The 20645-nt window shown below is 42.3% G+C and overlaps 2 protein-coding genes across 5 annotated transcripts in view; one reads left to right on the top strand and one right to left on the bottom strand.

The window, feature by feature from the left end:
- Positions 1-15920: 15920 nt before the first annotated feature.
- CDC42EP3 (CDC42 effector protein 3) overlaps positions 15921-20645 on the top strand; it is a 22876-nt gene continuing 18151 nt past the window's right edge. Inside the window, exon 1 of one of the 4 annotated variants that reach the window (XM_081265072.1) lies at positions 15921-16111. The gene's annotated coding sequence lies outside the window, so the exon portion shown is untranslated. The other 3 variants (XM_081265071.1, XM_081265073.1, XM_081265074.1) reach the window with 3 other exon arrangements.
- Positions 16118-17603, bottom strand: LOC308632808 (uncharacterized protein; the record flags this gene model as incomplete). Its single annotated transcript, XM_081265158.1, has 3 exons — positions 16118-16257; positions 16905-17178; positions 17322-17603. The coding sequence occupies 3 exons, from the start codon at positions 17601-17603 to the stop codon at positions 16148-16150; spliced, it is 666 nt and encodes a 221-aa protein (XP_081121284.1). The 3' UTR covers positions 16118-16147.

A 20645-nucleotide genomic window follows, 5' to 3' on the forward strand; every position in this document is an offset into this window, starting at 1 on the left:
AATAGCAACAGCATTATCCACCCTATCAGATTTTAAGACTTTTCAGTAAGGCACAGCAGCAAGACACACTGGGAGTCAGGGTGGAGCTGCTGAAATAGGACAGTCCAAAGTGACAACAGAAGTTCAGACAAGGAAGTCAGGCATAGCACCAAGGTCACTGAGCAAGGTTAGAGGACAGAAGTAGCAGGATGGCCTCACTCGTGGTCAGGGGTGGTTAATAAAATCGAGTGCGTGCTATCTGGAATCCCAGTATTTCATGGAGGTCCATGCCAGGACCTCCACCCAGGCTTTATACCTTGGGAAGAGCAGTAAAAATTGCAAGGAAATAGACTAGATACCCAGAATGGAAAGTCAAGGGAAGACCAGTTCTGTGAAATGAGGGGGACAGAGGACACTTGGAAACGTAGATGGCAAATGTCAGGGATGCAATAGGTTAGTTAAACTGTAATTCAAGACAAAGGATTCTAGTAATCATCCCTGAGATCCCGTGTCTTAGTAGTAAAAGAAACTTGGGCCATGACATTGACACTCACACATTGTTAGAATAAGATACCAATTACAGGACTGAACGTAGAGTCAGCAGAGGATGGTTTTGGGGGAAAAAAATTCTGAAGTAGTTGAGGTGGGCCCATCAGTTAACCCAGTTGATTAGGACTCTTGCTTGGCTGGGCGCTCAACTCCTACAACAGATGATTGTTTCACTGCCTCGTAGCCATGGGCCTCTTCTTTGCTCCAACCAGTTGCTCTGTAAATCCTGGATGCCAGGGCACCAGGGTCATGGGATGAATTGTCAACATAGCAGGTGCTCAACAAGGGTTGGATGAATGGATGGAGAGATTGAACAAGTGTTCCTTTGTGTGCAAAGAGAAGTCATGGAACATAAAGGGCAGTGTCTCGTCCTTTGCAATTTAGCCAGCAGATTCTCTTAGTCCTCACTCTCTGAACTTTGAAAGCCAGAAGGCAACTCTCTGAGTGCCAGTTAAATACCCTGTAGGAAAAAAAAAAAAACAAGCTGAAAAGAACTCAATGAAAGACAAGAAACCAGTCATCAACATAAACCCAGGATTCCTCTTCCAGGCCTGTCAAAATCAGTATTCAACAACTGTTTTAGGCAGGAGAGTTAATGACTTCATTAATACTTTAATACATAAATACATATTTGAAATGGACTGACTCATCAATCCTGGCATACCTCCTTCACAATGCACCAAAGCAGAGTACTATAGGGTGGAATCCAAGGTGCTGTGCTCTGGCTTCCTGGTGCTTATGAGAGGAATGTGGACTTGGCTGATGAGGTCTGCCCTTCAAGGTGCTTATGTGAGGACCCTTAGCAAGCCCCACCGGTGTCAGAGAGAACTGTGCCCCCCCACCAGCACTCATTCCCAGCAAAGGGCCCGTCACATTTCCTAATTAGGTTATATTCAGTGTGCAGAGGGCTGGTGATGGATGAGATACTGAAGTGTAATCACAACTGATATTATTCACGTCCCAGGAATGTGCAGCCGGGGCTGCCCTGCTAGCTCCAGCAGAAAACAATGATGTGGTTGACAAGTTGCCTTTTTACATTTCGAATTCTGTTCCAGATGTATTCTTTCTGCTTGGCTATGAATGCAGAACAGGTATCTAGAGAGAAGAAATAAACAGGCTCTCAAGTCCAACTCCTGGTTGTGTGACGCTCCCTAAGTCATATTCAGACTGGCTTGACCTGCCTGTTAGAATGTCTGGAAATGGGGCCAAATGGAGCAGCCTCTCACCTGCCTTGAGATGTTTGGTTGCCTAGAGGTCCAAGGAACCACAGAAAGGGTAATTGTCTTAATCAACAGGTGTTTTGCCAGACATTGTGCTCGAATAAATGATGAAGATAAGCTGCCTCTTTTGAAATGATTTGCAAGCAGGTGAAAAATCCAGACAAAACATGCCAGCAACTAACACACAGGACAGAAAGGACTCAGTACTATGATGGGGGATAAACAAAATCTTAATGACTCACCAGAGGAGGGGATGATTAACTCTGACTAAGGGGAGGAAGACTACTGAGTAAGAATATATGAAGGAAGGGTGCACATTCCAGGAAATAATAAATGGGACAGAGCCACGGACAAGGAGCTATAATAGCACAGAGGATGGGGAAGAGCCCAGTGGACAGGAGCAAGTCATAGAGGAGGTGATGCTTTGCTGAACTGGGAAGGCTATGGAGAGGCAGGAGGAAGGGCATTTCTAGAAAATGGGCACCCTGAACACACCCAGGTGAAAGAATGTGGCAGTTTGGGATACCACCCACATAACTCACTGTGTTTGCAACCTGTAGATGAGTCTGGAAAAGTAGGCAGAGCCAAGGCAAAACAGAATTTTTTTTTAAGCCAAATAATAACTTTGTATTTTATCCTGATGGCTGTAAGAAGCCACACAAGGTGGTCCATCTAGTTGGCTTGGTGACTAACTGGGCCTGAGGGGAGAGTGTAGATGAAGGATCCAGGTGATACATGATGACAGCTTCAACCAAAGGTATAATTAGATGTAACTGACAAATAGCCTCATGGGATCCCATAGGTTTCATGAGGCAAGAAGTGAAAATGAAATAATTCTCTTATCTACTCAGAAATATTATTTTTCAATGAGCACTCTCCCCTTGTTTGATCAGTTATGCAAGTTACCTCCTCTTTTCAGAGGAGAGATCTGTGTCTAACTCACCTTTGTGTTGTGCAGTGTTTAGCACAATCCTTATGTATATCAACCACTCTGTAAATATTGGTTGAATAAATAGAAAATACAAGATTTATATGTGTTAAGGACAAGAGGTGCCAGGGTCAGTATTTAAACCAAGAAAAAGCCCTGCAATTCCCTCCTTTGCAAAGAGGTTACTTTTTCTGTCATCCTACACATCCAACAGACACTTGGGGCCCACCAGAGACCTTCAGAGGCTTCAAAGTATCCCTCTCTCTGTGCCATGATGGGCATAAAAGTCCACATAATTTCTAAAGACTCCAAAGTAGACTGCCAGACATTTGAAAATGATCTGAATTTATGAGTCACCCGTCCACCAGGATAACACTTCCAGGGCCAGCGTGAACAGGAGAGCCTTATCAAAGGTTCAATACACTCACCTATTTAACAACACCTAAAGAGTTCAGATTGACCAGGATTCCCTAAAACCTTCCATTTCCAAATATGTTCTACAGCCAGAAGTGTCTTGTATACTAACTTCTTTGATGGAAAAATAGCCACAAAAATGACTTGAAATTCTCCTACATGTGAGATTTGTCTATTGTTGCCCATTTATTTATTTATTTATTCATTCAATCATTTCTTTATTAGTATAGACACATGGATACTTATTTTATGCTCTGTTATAACTCAATTCTACTTTATTTTAATTCTAAAATTGGTTCTAGTTTTAACCATCAAGAGTTAATTCAGTTGGCTCCCATAGTTCTGACATTGTGGGGTTTGGGTTTCTAGAACTACAAGATGCACCAGGTCATCTTGTATAGCTTCCCCCTCTTCCCTCCAGAATCAGCTGTTTCTATAAGGATCTCTGGCACTTTTATTGAAGAATGGTATTAGGTACCAAGACATGGGTGTGCTTTTTGTCACTGGAGTGCTATGGCTTCTAGACACCCTCACTCAACTGGCAGAGAGTGTATATATATATATATATAATTTTATATATTAATATATGCTATATATAATATATGATACATATAAATATATTGTATATATAATATACAAATACATTATATATAAATATGTTATATATAATCTCATGTTATATCTCATGATTTTATATATATATGTATAATCATGTATCTACATGTAGATCTATAAATATTTCTATATGTAAATCTCTATCTATATTGGAGGTAAATATGAGTTGATACTGACATCTTCAACTCCAATCTAGTTCCTCATAGATAATTCTAGTCTTCCCCCTTGCTCATCTGTATCCTCTCCCTCTTGCAATGGAGCCTGGATCTTACCATCAACCGTCCATTTTCTTAATGATTCAATCCCAACGTGCTGTATATCTTCCAGAATTGTAACTCATAATGTTATAGAAAATAACTTGGTAACTTGGAGTGCCTTTAATCTTACACACTTCATTCACTTCCAAATTTACGGAGGCTAGCATTTTTTTCCATCCCTGTTCTGTGAGGTTGTTTCATGCATTTGTAACACAGTTAGATTCTTTTGTCATATTTTATATTCCATCCTGAGGTCCTCAAACCTCCTAAATGGTTTTAAAATTTTGCATAACTAAGGTTCTTTCTTTGTTTTCTCATGTTCTATGGGCTTTGACAAGTACAGAGTGTCATGAATCCACCTTAATGCAATATCATAAAGAAGAGTTTCAACACCCTAAAAAAATTTCCTAGTGGTTTACCTATTAAAAACTGTTGCTTTTTCTACAAGCCCTTGGAAATTACTGATCTACTTACTATGTCTTTAAAATAGAGTTTTGCCTTTTTTAGAATGTCAGATATGTGGAGTTACATATTAGGAAACCTTTTAAGACTGGCTTCTTTCACTTAACAGGATGCATTTAAGATTCATAGCTTCATGCACGTTAGTGTGATTTGATAGCTCGCTCCATTGTATGGACGTACCAAAGTCTGCTTAATAATTCACCTACTGATTTGATTCTGGGTTTTGGTAATTATGAACAAAATCATTACAAACATTCTGATGCCAGTTTTTTCATAAGCATATAGTCTCAACTCAGTTGGATAAATACATAGGAATGTGATTTGTGGGTTCTATGGTAAGACTGTGTTTAACTTTGTAAGAAACTGCCTATCTGTTTTCCAAAGTCGCTGTTAACATTTTGAATTCACACCAGCAATGAATGAGAGTTTCTTTTGTTCCACAAAGTTCTGTCAATTCTTGTCAGCAAATGGTACTATTAGAGCTTGTTGTTGTTGTTGTTTTGTATTTTGGCCATTTTAATCAGTGTGTAATAATGCCTCTATTGTTGTTTGACCACTTTTTTAAATAATCAAAGTCTGTCAGGAGTGGGCAGTAAAACTGAAAAAAGAGATTTGGGTCACTGCATAAATCACTGAAACAGTTAAAAGTAGCTCAGACTACAGGAAAAGAGGTGGTACTCTTTGGGATCCTATTAGGAATGGGATATAGAAACCATCAATTTGTTTCCTCCATATGAATTTAGCTCCTATGTTCCTCATCCTCAAATAAGAGAACAAAAAAGATGTGTGAGCTAATACTTAACACTTAATATAATACTTTATGTAAAAGAAATGTGTATGTGGGTGAGAGATACAGAAAATAACTTCTCAAAACACAGGAGAATATAATTTCCAAATGAAAAAAACATGCTCAATAAGGGAAGAGAGGGCTGCCATCTGAGTAGATGGGACAATCATAAAAACCCTGATGGCTCCTTTTTGTAAGTGAACCAAGGATTTGTTTAGATCCAATATGGTAAGACACACAGCCACACACAAAAAAAGATGATGACAAAAGAAGAAGCTTGTATATTTACAGATCCCTAAAAACAGGTGGCAGGGCACACCCTTAGGGCCACTTGGGGAAGCACTAAGGTTAGGGAGCAGAAAGAGTATGGGGAAATGTGGGCAAGAGCCTTTGTTGCTGTTTTCATAGGAAAATTAAGGCAAGATAGGATAAATAAGTTTAGGATTGGCTAGTTTGAATAAATTCAGCAAGCTCAGGGGTAGGGTTGTCTCCAGTCCGGTGGTATCTGGCCCTGGTCTGATAAAGGTGTGGTAGAGATGTGAACTTTGGCTTGGTTGGTTTGCATCTACCAAGGCAGACTCCTAGACAAGTTCCCTGTCTCTAGGAATTTGCCAACCCTGAGGAAAACTTGCATGATGTTAGAGTATTTGAATAAAATACATGCTTAAGACACTCCTTCTTGCTTAGATTTTATTGTTAGGTCTGTTTTTACTGGAACTGCCTGAGGCTGCTTGATCTTCCTGGTTCCTGAGGACTGAGCTGTGTGGAAGCCTCCCCAGATTCTTGGGGCAATATTTCCTCCTTCAAGTTCTAGAAAGGTGTGGTCGCTTTTAATATTGATAGTGCCTGTTCACCTGTTTTGTACTTCATGCTTTGCAAAGCATGTCAATGCATCTGTTGTATGACTCAGTGTGACCTCTCTGGAGGTGGAAGATTTGTACTTTTACTGCCATTTACCAATTTCTCAAATCTCTCAGTTTACTAGAGAATCTAAATATTTACAGATCCCTTATCCATCTATCACCCTGTATCTGTGTTCTGTTTCCCTGTTTCTTTTCTCAGCTTTACGTGCTGTCTTTTCTTCTCAGCTGCTCCTGATGCTTCCTTCCACCAACACACATTTGTTGCACAGACTCAGTAATAGGAACTATGCCAGGTCCAAGGGACACAGAGATGAATAAGGCAATCTCTGTGTGATAGGAAAAATAGATATGAACATATGTTTTGAGTTCTGATCATGTAGCAGTTATATACATCTTTATGTCACTCTCAAAGTGAGTTTTATAAGACCCACCATTCTTATAGATTGAAAGTAAGGTTTAGAGAGCTTAAGTCATGAACCAACGTTGCATGGCTAGCCAATGGACAGCTGACTGGCTCCAGAATATGTGGGTATGAATTTTTCTGGGTGCCCTGACCTTTCCATAGACATAAGTCAGAACACTTTCCCTTCCTAATCTTTGAGCTGATGAGTTCTTTTTCAAATAGAAGTGACATTATTTTGAAGAAAAACAAAAAATCAAAACTACTTGCTCTCTGCTCTAAGAACCTCTACTACAAACAACTAGATGATCTTAAGAAAATTACTGTTAGCTATCAATTACTATAACAAAATACCAAAAATAATTAATAGGAAAAAAGGTTTATTACCTCATTGTTCTGGAGGTTCCAGTCCAAGATAGGATAGACTCATGGATTTGAACTTGGGTGGGAATGCTGGATGGTAATGGCAGGGAGTTCATGGTAGATCAAACTGCTCACTTCATGGCCAGGAATAAAGAGAAACAGGAAGGGGCCAGGGTCCCATAATCCCTGTGGAGGGCATGCCCCAGTGACCTGAAGACCTCCCCCAAAAGGCTTACCTCCTAAAGATCCAAAGCTGCTCCCACTAGACCAAGCTGAGGGCCAAGCCTCTAACACATGGACCTGTGGGTTACATTCAACATCCAAACTTCAGAACTCACTCACTTTCTTTTGGCCTTAGTTTTCTCTGATGTAAAGCGAGAAGGCAGGACTAGATGACCTCTAAGATATCATTAAGCTCTGATGATGACAATCAGATGTATCTGCATCTGTACCTCTATTCTGGAGACCCATTTTGCTTTGAAGTTGAGAGATACAGACAGAAAACCAAGGAAGACATAGTACTCACCTCATATGAGAAACACCTCAAAATCTTCCTACCTGGTGTTTCCTCGTAATACGTATCTTTCAGCATTGCAAACTCAGTGCACCAAAACCATTGTATCATGGCACCAGGAGTAAACAGAAAGCCAACATCTTTTAAAGAAGACCAACTTTCATTAACCTGAAATTATGCGCAATACAAACACCTACTCTGACCAAGCCACCTCCTCCAAAGCTGCCTGAACTCAAGAGAGCAATCCTAGGGGCCCAACCCATCCTGACACCTTCATGGACTTCCTGGAAGTCTACCATCAAGATGCCAGCAGAGATGGTTTCTCTGAGTCCTCTCTTCCTGCCTTATAGCCAACATCTTACTGGGTTTTCACGTGACCCTGCACAGAGTGTCCTGCACAGGCACTCTGGTGTCTCATGGTGTGTCCAAATTTCCTCTTCTTATAAGGATAGCAGATAGATTGGACTCAAGTTTGTTTACAGGATCTCATTTAATGTTAATTACCTCTTTAAAGACTCTGTCACCGAATGCAGTATTATGAAGTATTAGGGGTTAGAACTTCAACATATGAATTTGAGATGGGGGAGCACAGTAATAATAAGGTTGAAATCCTATCTATACTTCTAAGTCCTCCTCAAATACATTTTTCCTTCCAGAACTCTGAAGTTTAACTAGTTGTAATCTCTTCTTCCTTATAATCCCACCACTTAACTAAGGACCTAAGAGAGAGTAAGCTCTGTAAATGTCTACTAAACAATGTCTTGTTTTATGAGCAATGTCTTTTATATCTCTAAATGGCATGTAGCTTAGTGCCTTAGTGTGGGAGGCTGCACATATGTAGCAACAGGAAATATTTGGAAACTATTCTTACTGCTCTATTTTTTTTTTTTTGCTCTATTTTTTTGTGAACCTAAAATTGACTCCCCCGAATGAAAAATTTTTAAAAGGGAAAATCAACAAACATACTTTTTAATTGAGTTGGATGCTTTGCACAACCCTCACATTTTAAGAAATTTAGGTCTGACTTCCATCTTTGGGTTTTTCATAAGCCCTCCTTTCTTGTATAGCTACCTAGGTCACTAGCCCGATAAGATATGACAAAGCAATTAAGGACAAGAATGGTGTCTGAGACACAGTCTTCCTCCATCATAATTCTAACATATGCAGATTTCAGGACAGCATGAACCTGAGAATCGGAAGCCATCTTCCCAGTATGTGTGAAGCTTATTAACTATACTCCATGAGGTGACATCATGAGTAGCCAGAAGAGCTGCTCAGAGTAGCTACACAAAGGGAGGAGATTCCAGTATATTGGCGCTGTGGGTCTGGAGCCTATCCTCTTTCCAAATCTGACTTTCTTGGAAGCAAACACAGTGTTCTTTGAGGATGGCACTGTCCACCCATCATTGCAATGATTGGAATGTGTGCTTCCAGGGTCCAATGCTAAAAAAAGAGATGTTAGGATCCTCTACTAGTGCTGCTGCTGACAGGGAAGGCAGGAAGTCACTTGTAGTGGGATAGAGAGGACATGGAAGAAGAGGCCAGAAATGAACCTCAGATCCTTCATCACTGTACCTGGAACCCATGTAGGCCATGAAACTCACTAATCAAGTCCTGAATCCTTGCAGACACACTCCATGTTGGCCATTTACCTGCATGTGAAGATCTGGATCACGTAGCAATGCACTCAGATGACATGCCCCAGCCCCGTACAATGAAAAGTCTATTATCCCATGTTAATCAGGTCATCCTGATCACTCTAACTAAATTTCATCTCTCCACTTGTCGATCATCTCAAAGTGGTTTCAACTGTGTTTCTTGGAGTCTATCTTGGTCTGTTTGGTCTGCTATAGCAAAAACACTGCACCACTAATTTGGTGATTTAATCAACAAGCATTTATTTCTCACAGTCTTAAAGAATTGGAGAAATAAATTCTGAAGAATCTTGGCTGAGAAGTCCAGTATTAAGGCTAACAGCAGTGTCTGGCAAGGGCCCGCTCCTGGTTCATCGGGCAGAAGGTTTTCACAGGGCAGAAGGAGCAACTCTCATGACCCATTGATGTGGGCACTAATCCTTATCACCAGGGCTCCAGCCTCATGACCTCATCACCTCTCAGAGGTCTGAGCTTCTTATACACTTAATACCTTGGGAGTTAGGATATTCAAAATATTAATTTGGGAGAAACACAAATATTCAGCTCATAACAGAGCCCAGAGAGTCAGAAAGGAGTTTCAAGAACCCTCTAGTGAAAGGTGCTAAGAGGGAAGGGCTCCCCACTAGAGATCAACCAGAGCAGCTGCACTTTTGCTTATAATATATATCTCAATTTTAAAGGGAAAAAGCCTTCAAAAGCATTAATGCACAACAAAACATCAGTATTAGCGGGCCATAGATCTCAAATGATCCATATAGTTCCAAATTCAATACACAATGTCCCATTGTCAGATAACATATCAGAATATGTGTCACCACTTGGCATTTGGAACATAAGAAGTTGATGACATTTATCACAGACCGCCCTGCATTAAAGGTATTTGAGTGCTTGTTTTATCATCTCTACAAATTTAAATAGCTTATGTGGAGGAAGTGTATTCACCTTTGTGTCCTTTAGAATACCTGTCACAGTGCCTTACATTCTGGCGTTTAGCAAATACAAGTTGAATGACAGTAAGAATGTTGGTCATGTTCACTAGCAAGCAGATTTAACCAGTAAATCACAACGGTTACAATATAATGGAACAAACTTGCAAGATTCTTATCTCTGCTTTCTAGACAGATCGCAATTAGAAAAAAATTAAAGATAAGACTTTACAAGCCATAAAGAAGGTCCTAGGCCACTCTTAGGAACAAAGATTTTAATATCGGGCCATAGAGGAAACCAACTACCTTCGAAGCAGCTCAGCATTCATTTCTTAAGTCTCACAGCATTTCTGGGTTAAGATGTAAAACACAGACTCTCCAAATGCTGACTCTCATATAGAGCCCAATTTAAATGACATATCCTGACTCAGACTAGCCAGGAGCACCAAGATGTCCCCGGAAAGTTTTGCTTTAGGCTTTTGAGAACAGTTTCCACATTCAGTCAAGCGGGGTTGGAGAGATGAGAGAAACATAGGGCAGCCCGAGGACAGTGCCAGCAGGTTAGCCCAATTCCTTGGCACAAAGTAGGTACCCAATAAATGGTTGTTGAATGTGAGACATGAGTCCTTCTTCTGCTCCAACCTGTCCAGTCAGTGGCTAGGTAGCACAAAGCATTGTCAAGGCCTCAAACTCTATCTGTTGTCATCCTTCTTGAGGAAAACACTGCAACTATTGTTTCTAGAGAGTTGATGACCAGGCAAAAATCTAGCATGGTGGCTTCAAGCAACCAATCCACCAGGTGGGAGAGCCACACTCGAGAGCCCAGCACATCAGCAAGGTGAGCTACAGCAAAGGATCCTGGCCCTGAACAAAAGCCACCAAGGGACTAAAAGGAGGTGTAGGCCATGTGTCAGACATGGTCCATATCTTTGGTGTGTGTGTGTGTGTGTGTGTGTGTGTGTGTGTGTGTGTTATAAATGCAAGGAAAGTCCTGGGTGTCCCCTATTGTGAATTTCCTGCTTTTCTTCATGGAAATCCAAATTAAGTCACCTGTAATTAGTCCTTTGTGCACAGGGACTTCTCACACTGGGTATCAAGAAAGGTGACTCTGGTGGCAGAGAGACCATGGGGCATCAAGTACCCTAAGGAGTAAGGGTGAGTTTGATGTGGATGTCAGGGGAAGGCTGATGGGCATGTGTTCATCTGCGCATGTGTATGAAAGCCTTTGGGGAGGGCAGGAGAAATGAGGGCAGGAGTATCATGGCAGACTTTTCTTTTCCCCTCTCTCTTCTTTATCTTGTTTCTCACTAACCCAGAACATGAACTGAAATAATCATATCTTCCTTCTCACCTCAAAATCACTGTCATGGCTTTATTACCTTCATTTGTCAGGTATCAAATAGGGTGAACAAAGAATTCTGACAATATAACAGTCAGGATTTGCCCCCAGGTATACAAATTAAGAGGGCTCAGAGAAAGAATTAGTGGGGATTGAAATGTAAATAAAATAAACTATCATTATCCATATGATTTTGGGATGATTCACAGACCTTTCTCTAGTTAATTTATCAAAGCATTGTTGTATGCAACAAATACCTGTACTAAGCATTAGGGATTTATTCATTCATTCAACAAGTATTTAAATCCCTGTTATGGGGCCTGGAGTTGTAGCTCAGCAGAAGAGTGCTTGCTTAGTGTGAGGCATTGATTTTGATTCTCAGCAACACATATAAATAAATAAGTTAAAAGTCCATTAACAACTAAAAAATATTTAAAAAAAATTCCTGTTATGTGCCAAGCACTGTTCAAGAGGTTGGGATATAGAAGTGCACAAAATAGACAAGATTTCTATCCTACAGAGCTTATATTCCAGTGGTGTGGGGCAAGGGTAAAAATAAATAAATATGCAATCAATATGTCAGGTAGTAAGTGCTGTGAATAAAGAAAGAAAAGTGATAAGAAGTATCATGGGTGATGCCTTACATGGGATGGCTTAGAAGGTCTCTAGAGAGCCAACACTCAAGTAGAAACCTGAAGAAAGCTCAGGGGGAGATGTACAGGTATCTGGAGAAAGAGTATAAGAATGAATCAATTCCACTTCAGTAAGCTGTGAGCAGGAAAATGACTCATTATACACAAAGGCCTTCTACGTTGCCTCATAGCCCATCTGGAAAGAAGAAAAGTATAATTCAACAATAAGTGCTTTACTTACTCAATATGAACAAGACGACCTAATATGAGGATGAAATGAGATAAATGTGAAGGATTTTTAAAAGCATGGCAGGCTATATAAATCTCAGGTAATTCTATTTATTAGTCACTGATCTCTATTAGCAATCAGATCATGTATGCGTTGATATTTGAAGACCTTATCCACAAATTAAATTGGTGCTGGCCTGGGTTGAAGAGCTAATATGAATGCCAAAAATGTCCTAGGATTTGGTGGTTATGGTGAGTGACTCTGACCTGCTCAGAACTACATGCTAGACTAAGTCTGCAAGCAAACATAGTCTTATAGTACACTATTTCCTGCTGCATTTGATTAGGTGAAACTCAAATCTCCTAACCAGGATGTGATTTGAACTTCTTTATTTATAAGGAAATCACTGGTTAGAAAATTCCTTAGACTTTGGGAACTAATCAGCCAAATTAGCACAGGTTAACATATTTTCTCTATGGGCGAAATTCTAATTGGATACCAAGGAGAGGAGGGTCCTACTTAAATTTCACTTAAAAGTTTCAAAAAGGCGGGATGTAGTTCATTGGTAGAGAATGTGCCTAGCATTTGCAAGGCCCTGAGTTCCATCCACAACCCTGGGAAAAAAGTTATAATCTTCCAGCTTCTCTTACATTTTTTCTCAAATCTAACTCAGGGGATAATGGAGAACATACACATGCAAGTTCAGCCCGAATGTGGCATTTTGGAGGAAAACCCCAGCTGAGCACACACGAGTATGTTTCAGCTTTGCCAGAAGAAAAATAGTTATGCATTATACATAGACTATAAAGACATTTTTTGTAAGCCTTACTTTAAAATGTTTGAATTTTAGAACTTAAAATGTTCCATGTGTTTTATATTTCTTCTTCAGTTAGATTAAAGAGAAGTGATTGAAATTTCAGCCTCAGCATACATGCGGTGTATCCTAGGAATGTTTAATATAATATTACTCTGTAGCTATGGAGTTTGTAAACAAGGCTTTTACACTCATTGCTTATGGTAGTTAAGGGTTTATTTATTTAATAACTATTTGAGTACCTACTATGTGCTCAGGCCCTGTTTTAGGTACAGAAGCTATAACAGCACATCAAGTCCACACATTATGGAACACAGGACAGAACTGAGTCTATAAATAAATATGATGCCACGGTCAGGTCATGAAGAAATTGTTCCTCCTGCTTTATTCAGGGAAAGGGAATGTGGGTAGGGCTGTTGCTATAGGGAAGGGAAAGCCATTCCTTTGCAATCTCATTGAATAAAGACCTTAATGAACTGAGAAGAGAGGTTTGGGTGATTTGGGGAAGTGCCCCAGCAGATAGATTGAGTATGGAACCACTTGAAGGTCAATGTGGCCAGGGCTGAGTGAGCAAGAAGAGAAAGTAATGGGAAATGAGGTCTTACATAAAACCCCATATCACAGGGTTCTTTCTCATCCCCCAAAACGAAATGACCACTGCTCTACTACATTCTGGCTTCGTTTTTTGAAGGTTCAAGAGATGATAATGAATTGCAAGGTGAATCTGCTGTGGAATTACAATTTCCTTGTTAAATTTCACATTAACCCGCATAAAAATGGATACGTGGGTGTACCCTTTTCTCTTCTAGGCCATTCACCTACGCATTCCACCTGCCTGAAATACCCTCCACTACTCCTCTCCCTACCCAATTGTTCTCATGTCTCAAGGCTCACTTAAAGTTGTTTCCTCTAAAAATCCTCCCCTAACTTCTCTGACTACAGTTGAGTGACTCTCCTTGATTTGTTACTGGAGATCTAACGTAGGACTTCCTTGCCCTTAATAGATAGGTCTTCAGGGGAAGGCTAAAATTGTTTGAGAAAGCTTCTGTGTAATTGTTGGTTTTCCCAGAAGGGGGTTCATGAATCCTGTGAGCTTTTAAAATGAGTTTGTGCATTAAGAGGTAGAGACCCCTACTCATGGTCAGTGCTTCTTGAACATTAAATGGCATGCAAACCATTTACAGCTCATTAAAATGAAGATTCCAATGGAGCAGGCATCTGGTGGACTTGGTACGGTTGGTCTCTGCACCACACTTGGTAACAAGTGGCTAAAGTCGAGTCAGTACTTGCTTGTATACAGCCACTAGTTGCTCTCCACCCTGCAAGTGGATTGCTTTCTGGATATTAAGGACACTGCCAATACTCCTCAGCTCTTCTCCTGAATTAGACTAATAGTAAAATAGTCCACTATTGGGCCTGACAGGTGTTCTACAAGTGTTAGTCTCAGATTTCTAAGGTTACCACCAATTTTTTTCAAGGCTAACCTTTTCCAAAATTCAGAGCAGAAATCTTAGAATCACTAAAATCTTCCTGAAGCAAAACTTTCCTCTCATCTAGTAGTAGAGCCCCTAACATACGAAATCTAAATCCATCAAACCTAAAAGCCCTCTAAGCTGTACAGGAAACCCACTAATTTGTAAGACCAATTCACTATATGAGGGCATGTTTTCTCACAGAAGATGTTCAGTACAAATAAATAATTAGGCATCCATCAAAGAAGCCAGACCCACCAGTACCACCAGGCCCTTGAAGGGGTAGGTTCTGAGTAAATTAGAGTCTAGAAGTGAAGTTTCATTAAAAACAAAACAAACCCTCTAGAATGGTGTGGAAGAGTGAAAATAGGGTTTCAGGGGAAAAAAGGCAACACCTGGACTCTACATGTTTGCAGAAACTGTAAAAAAGTTATTTATCTAGTCCTATGGAAATATAGTGCTTTTATCAGCAGCTAACAATACAGCAAATGAAAAAAAATTCACATACAAGACATATGTGTAAGGAATGCTTGTGTGTATAAAGAAATTTTTCACTTAGAATTATATATATGTATATACATATACGCATACATATTTGTACTTTTAAAAATACCATATGTAACGAAAGCTATGCATAAATATTTACAAAAATACCTTTATCTAAGTAGTCCTGTAACATTTAATATTTTTCAATAAATTCATATGTAAAACATATACAAGAGTGCCAAATGGAACATATATTTTGAAATATGATCACTATGTAAAACTCAGGAATCTGGAAACACAGGTAACTGCCAAAGGAAACTTCGAGCCCTTGTCATTTGAAGAAAGGAAACAATGCCAGGTCTCTTATCTACATGGACTGTTTTGCTTGTTAAATTTCTAACATCACTTCAACAGAGTTTTGTATTTGACTTCAGGCCTCATGGCCATTTGACCCGCCAACTATTATTTTCTTTGAGGCTTTTAACACTCCACCCAAGTATTTTGCTTTCCAGCAGTTGTGTCCGCTTCCTTTTCAACTTCACCTTATCGTGGGCCGTGGTTTACAACGTTGGCTTAACGTGTACCCTCTAAGGTTTCAGACAGGCCCAGGGCATCGAGGCGATGACCTGAAGTTGATACTGCTTGGGAAAGCCCAAGTCTCCCAGAGGGTCTCAGCTTTGTGCCAGGATTGCCATGCAACCTGAGAGTCTCCGGGCTAGGTCCAGACCCAAAGCGTCGTCTCCGGGGAGTCCCAGCCACCTCTCCAAGCCAACCCTAAGGGCTGCGACTTCACAACCGGAAACGCCTCCCTTTCCTGCCTCTGAGTCCTTCCCTAGGCGGACGAATCGCTGAGGAAAAGACGGAGGCCGATTAAGAAAATTAACATTAATTGGGAGTTCATAACCCACTTCAATCTAATGTATGAAATATGATATGTCAAGAGCTTTGTAATGTTGTGAACAACCAATAAAAAAATAAATAAATAAAAGAGAGAGTGAGAGAAAAAAAAAAAGAAAATTAACATTAATTCACCGGGCTCACCCTCCCGCCCCAGGACGGAGGGGCGGGACGTGCTGCGCGGCCGGCCGGAATGACCGACGGGCGCAGGTGTCTCTACAGGCGGAATTTTACGCTCCAGGCCCCGCAGCTGCCCACTTGGGCCCCACGGTGCATCTGGGGCAGACGCCACCCGCATCCTCAGCTTTAGGTAAACCTCTTTGAGGGAAAGAGGAAACGCGGCCCTCTAGACAGGAAAAACCTGCAGCGTCTGCGTTTCTTCCCGCGCCCACTCTTCCAGCCCGGAGCCCTGGCGTCTCCGGGGAGCCAGATCCGCTCTCCGGGTTTTAGCTGCAGCTGCGAGGGGAGCAAAGTGGAAACTGACAGAACGCGACCCTCCCCTTCTCCCACGAGCCCCGGCAGCAAAAGGCCCCAGGAACTGTGGCCGGCTAGAGCGGCGCAGTCAGGTGGCACCGCTCCCCTTCCCCCAGCCTCGGCTGCCCGCCGCCGCGCCGGAGCCTGGCACGGCTAGGTTGGCTTGGTGGGATCGGCGGAGGTGGGAACACGAGGTTTAGCGCGAGTGTCCCGCGGGAGGGGGAAGTCCTTTTGTCTTCGAGCACAATACGGACCGCATCACCTCGGGACCCTCTTGGAACCGAGAGTCCCGCGATCTTTCTTTGTGCCCGCGGAGCAGAAAGAGGCTTCTCCTCCGAGAAAGCCACATCTCGGGAGGTAGCAGAGGGAAGAAAACAATGGGCTTCCATTGTCCTCCGAGGGCCCACCGGCCCCGCCGCCGCTGCTGACCCCTGCGCTTGCGCCAGGCGGCCGCGGGGGTGGGGGGGTGCCGAGGTACAGGTACCGCGGCGGGAGGGCCAGCGGGCGCCCGCGCCCTCCGCCCCGCCCCGGCCGGTCCGCCCCGCGCTCCCGGCCCCGCCCCGCGCCGCCCCGCCTCCTGCAGGTTCGGGGCTCGGGGCTGGCTGCCCAGTGCTCAGTCTGGTTCGCACCTTCTTCGATCGCGGCCCAGCGGCGCGGAGCTGCGTAGAGGAGCGGCGGGGCCCCGGCAGGGCCAGCCTGGACGCCAACCTGGGGAGTCTTCACACCGTCCCCGAGCGGATAATGCTGTGAGCCGGCGCCGAGAGGGCCGACCCACTGGATCTGCGCGCACCGGCAGGCACTGCGTGCGCTGCGGCGGGCGTCGGTGCCGGCCGGCTGGCCCCGTGGTAGCGGTTGGATTCTTGGCGGCTGCTGGTGAGTCGGTGCCAGCCCTGGGCTCCTTCTCTACCTGAGTCTTTCCGACCCGCGGCCGTGGTTGCTTCCGGCACGCGCTGGTGTTAGGCTTGGAAACCTGCAGGGAGCGGGAATATCGAGGACTTCGCCTGCTGATCTGGTATCCGAGGTACCAAAGGGGACAGAAGGCAAACCTGGAGGGGGGTCGGGCAGCGCAACCAGGACGCTGGGCTCCACCATTTATGCCTATCACTTTTCAGGGTGGGGCTGTGCGGCTTCACTGCATCCTCCAAGCTATTGACAGAACCGTTCTGGGCGTGCGTTGCATTTTTCCATCTGAGAATAAACCGTACTTGGCTACCGCACCCCTCGCGTGGTGGATTTGCATCAGGGCCCCACATGGGTGCACTGTGCAGACCTGCTGTGGCATCGCCACCCCACTCCCGATTGCTCTCCCCACTCTTTACGGAGGGCATTGTTGCTGGGGCTCCAACCTGTCGATCTGGCAGTTGATTTTTTTTTCCCCCTGACTGTGGTTTCTGAACAGCTGAAGCGTTTACAAGATTTTTTTTCTTTCTCCTTGAAACTGTCTTGACACAGGCAAGTATCAGGCATGTGAGGACGAATGGATCTGGCCAGTCATTTTTTTCGTTATGAATTATTATACTCCATCCCCCTCTCGTCTTTGGGAGGCATGTGTTTCATCTTATAAATAGAAAGTAGCATATTTTTTTGGCAGGACCTCCTTTATACAGTACAGTCTAGGAGAGGTCAGTTTAAAAATAAATATGCACTTGAATGTTACATTACCGAGAGCTGGGCTGTGGCTGGGACAGGCTTCATGGACAGCAGCATCAAAGCCGGGAGCACAGCTGTGTTGAAAGGAGTAAAAGCCCCAGAGTGCAGCCCAGGCTGACAGTCAAGTAATTACATTTTCCTTTTTTTTTTTTAAGTGAGTGAATTAAAATGAGGGCGGGAAGAGGAATGTCAGGAGAGTATTGCAACATGAATCTTTCCAGTCCTGGGTATTTGGAAGAGTGGGCTGCTGTGTGCTGAGTGTGTAGGGGGCTCTGGGGAGGGAGCTGATGAATGTGTTAGGGAGACAGATTCCTTCCCCATCCCCCAGCTCTTAGTTCTCACAGTATCCCAGAGTTTCTTGGAGGTGCTGCCTTTGAAAAAAGGAAAAAAAAATGAGGAGTGAAGCAGATGTCCCTGCTTTAATAGCAAAGACAGCCTGAGAGACTTAACCTAAACATCATAGGAAGAAAAGCCTCACCAGGAAGCATCCAGGATGTATCAGAGGTATCCCTAAGTTGATTTAAAATACATGGAATATACTAACTTATAAAAGATCCTTCCATCTAACAACTAGGAAATGTAACTTCTTTTTCTGGATAGTTCCAGAAATCCCTTTGAGACCACCTGTAATTTGTATGGGCTTTTACTGGCAGCTAAACCCTTTCCCAAATAAAGCACTCAGAAATAAGGTGGGGCAGTTGTGAAATGTTTAGCACTGTCACATGTGAAATAAATGATAAAGATCATTTCTTTTTATAGTGCTAGGGGTGGAACCCAGGGCCTGGCACATGCCAGGCAAACACTCCACCACTTAGCTACATCCTTGGCCTGATAAAGATCATTTTCTGTATTTAAAGAACAGTTACAAGTCCTTCACCAAGTCTTTCAAGGTAGGCTTTATCTATCCATCACATAAAACTGGACTACCAAAGTCCCTGCCCCCTGGCTCACAGATAAGAACTTTAGAGGAAAATTTTGAATGCATTTCTGGGTCCATGGCAGTTTCTGTTTTGCAGTGGTGTCATCTGCTAGAGATTTACATTATGAATTCCATGATTGGAACATGGTGCAGAGGCTGTGGCAGCCCCAACAGACATGAATTAAGATGAACTCCCCCCTGAATCATTCTGAGCACTAAGATTCTGTTTTGTATCTCAATAGGACATGTAAAGGCAGCTGGAGTAATACGTGATACTTTTTTTCTTTTTTCTTTTTATTGCAAATTTAAATGTGGTACAAGATGCATAAATACAAAGCCGTACAACAAATGCACAAGGGCTCCCCTGAGCTAGTTTGCCCTGTCTGCTCTCCAGCTTTTCCTTTAATGTGGTGTTTTGTTTTATGTCCAACATGTTCACAAAAGCTGCCCTTTTTCACTTATAAAATTCCTGGTATTCAACAGTGTTGGGGATAAAGATACTTTAACCTGTATCACCCAAAGATTTTTAGCAAGCCATAAAATTTTCACAAGCTCTTTGCCCATTAGCCATAGCATTTATCCTGTGGGTGGAACACAATTCACAACCTAAAAGCCTCTGGGAAGACTGCTCTGATTTTTTTTTAAAAAAAAAACAATTACATAGGCTTGTTCTTTCAGTTGATTTCATATAGGCCCCATCTAATTTTTTTTTTTAACCAGAATCCTGTGGATCTGTTTTTCTTTTCATTGATTGAATAAGAGCTTAAAATCTATTTTAAGTGCAGTATGTTTATCAGAGAACAAGTATAGCCATCTGAAACTAGTAGATTCAGCCAGCCACAAAATCTCTACCAAGCTTGGAAGCCAGAATATTCTCCTAATACACCACTTTGTTCATTACTTTTGATGTTAAAAGTAGTTTCTCCATGAGGCTGGTCCTAAGTGCCAAGTGGTCATCTTAGCCCTTTACTGTAACAAACTCATTTATTGCCAACAATCATTCTATAAAAAAAGAACTGTTAATATTCCAATTTTACAGTTGTAGAGACTGAGAACAGATGGGGTACATAACTTGCCTAAAGTTATACAGCAAGGAACATACCTCCACATGTACATGCAGTTTAACAACACATTGTGTGCTTGCGTGAGTGGGTAATTCTACATGAAAGTCCACAGGTCTCTGAGTTAAAGGGATGGGAAAGAACCGTGAAGTTATTAGATAATGTAGGTCAGACTGCCTGGGTAGAGGGCCTGTTTCTGATACTTAATATTTATGTGTCTTTGGGCAAGCTGCTTAGCTTGTGTATCTCAGTTTATCAGTAGTAAAAATTATGATAATATCACCCTGAGGATTAAAGGAGTTGAATAACATAATGTACTCAGAACAGTGTCAGGCCTAGAGTAGGGGCACAACCATGATGTTTCATTGTTGTTTCTGTTGTTTTACTAAGGACTTGACACTGTTTCTCTCATTTAACATTTTTCGAAATAGATGGTATAGTGCTTCTTTTCCTGATGAGACTACAGGCTCAGGACAGTTCAGTAACTTAACCAAGGTCACACAGCTAAGTAAGTAGCAAAGTGGAGTTTGAAATCGTGGATTTGACCTTGTACTGATACCATATCCCCAGCACCAGGGAGGAGGGGGAGCAGGGAAGTTACTAAATCTGATTATTGCTATAGCTTTTGGCCTCTGGCAAGGAACTCATTTTATATTACTCTCTATCTCACAGTGTCACCCCACAAAGGAAAATGACAATAATTGCCATCCTTAGGGAATACAGCATAAAGTATTTTATCA

The sequence above is a fragment of the Spermophilus citellus genome (assembly GCF_964194105.1).
Source record: "Spermophilus citellus genome assembly, chromosome: 13".
NCBI lineage: Eukaryota > Metazoa > Chordata > Mammalia > Rodentia > Sciuridae > Spermophilus > Spermophilus citellus.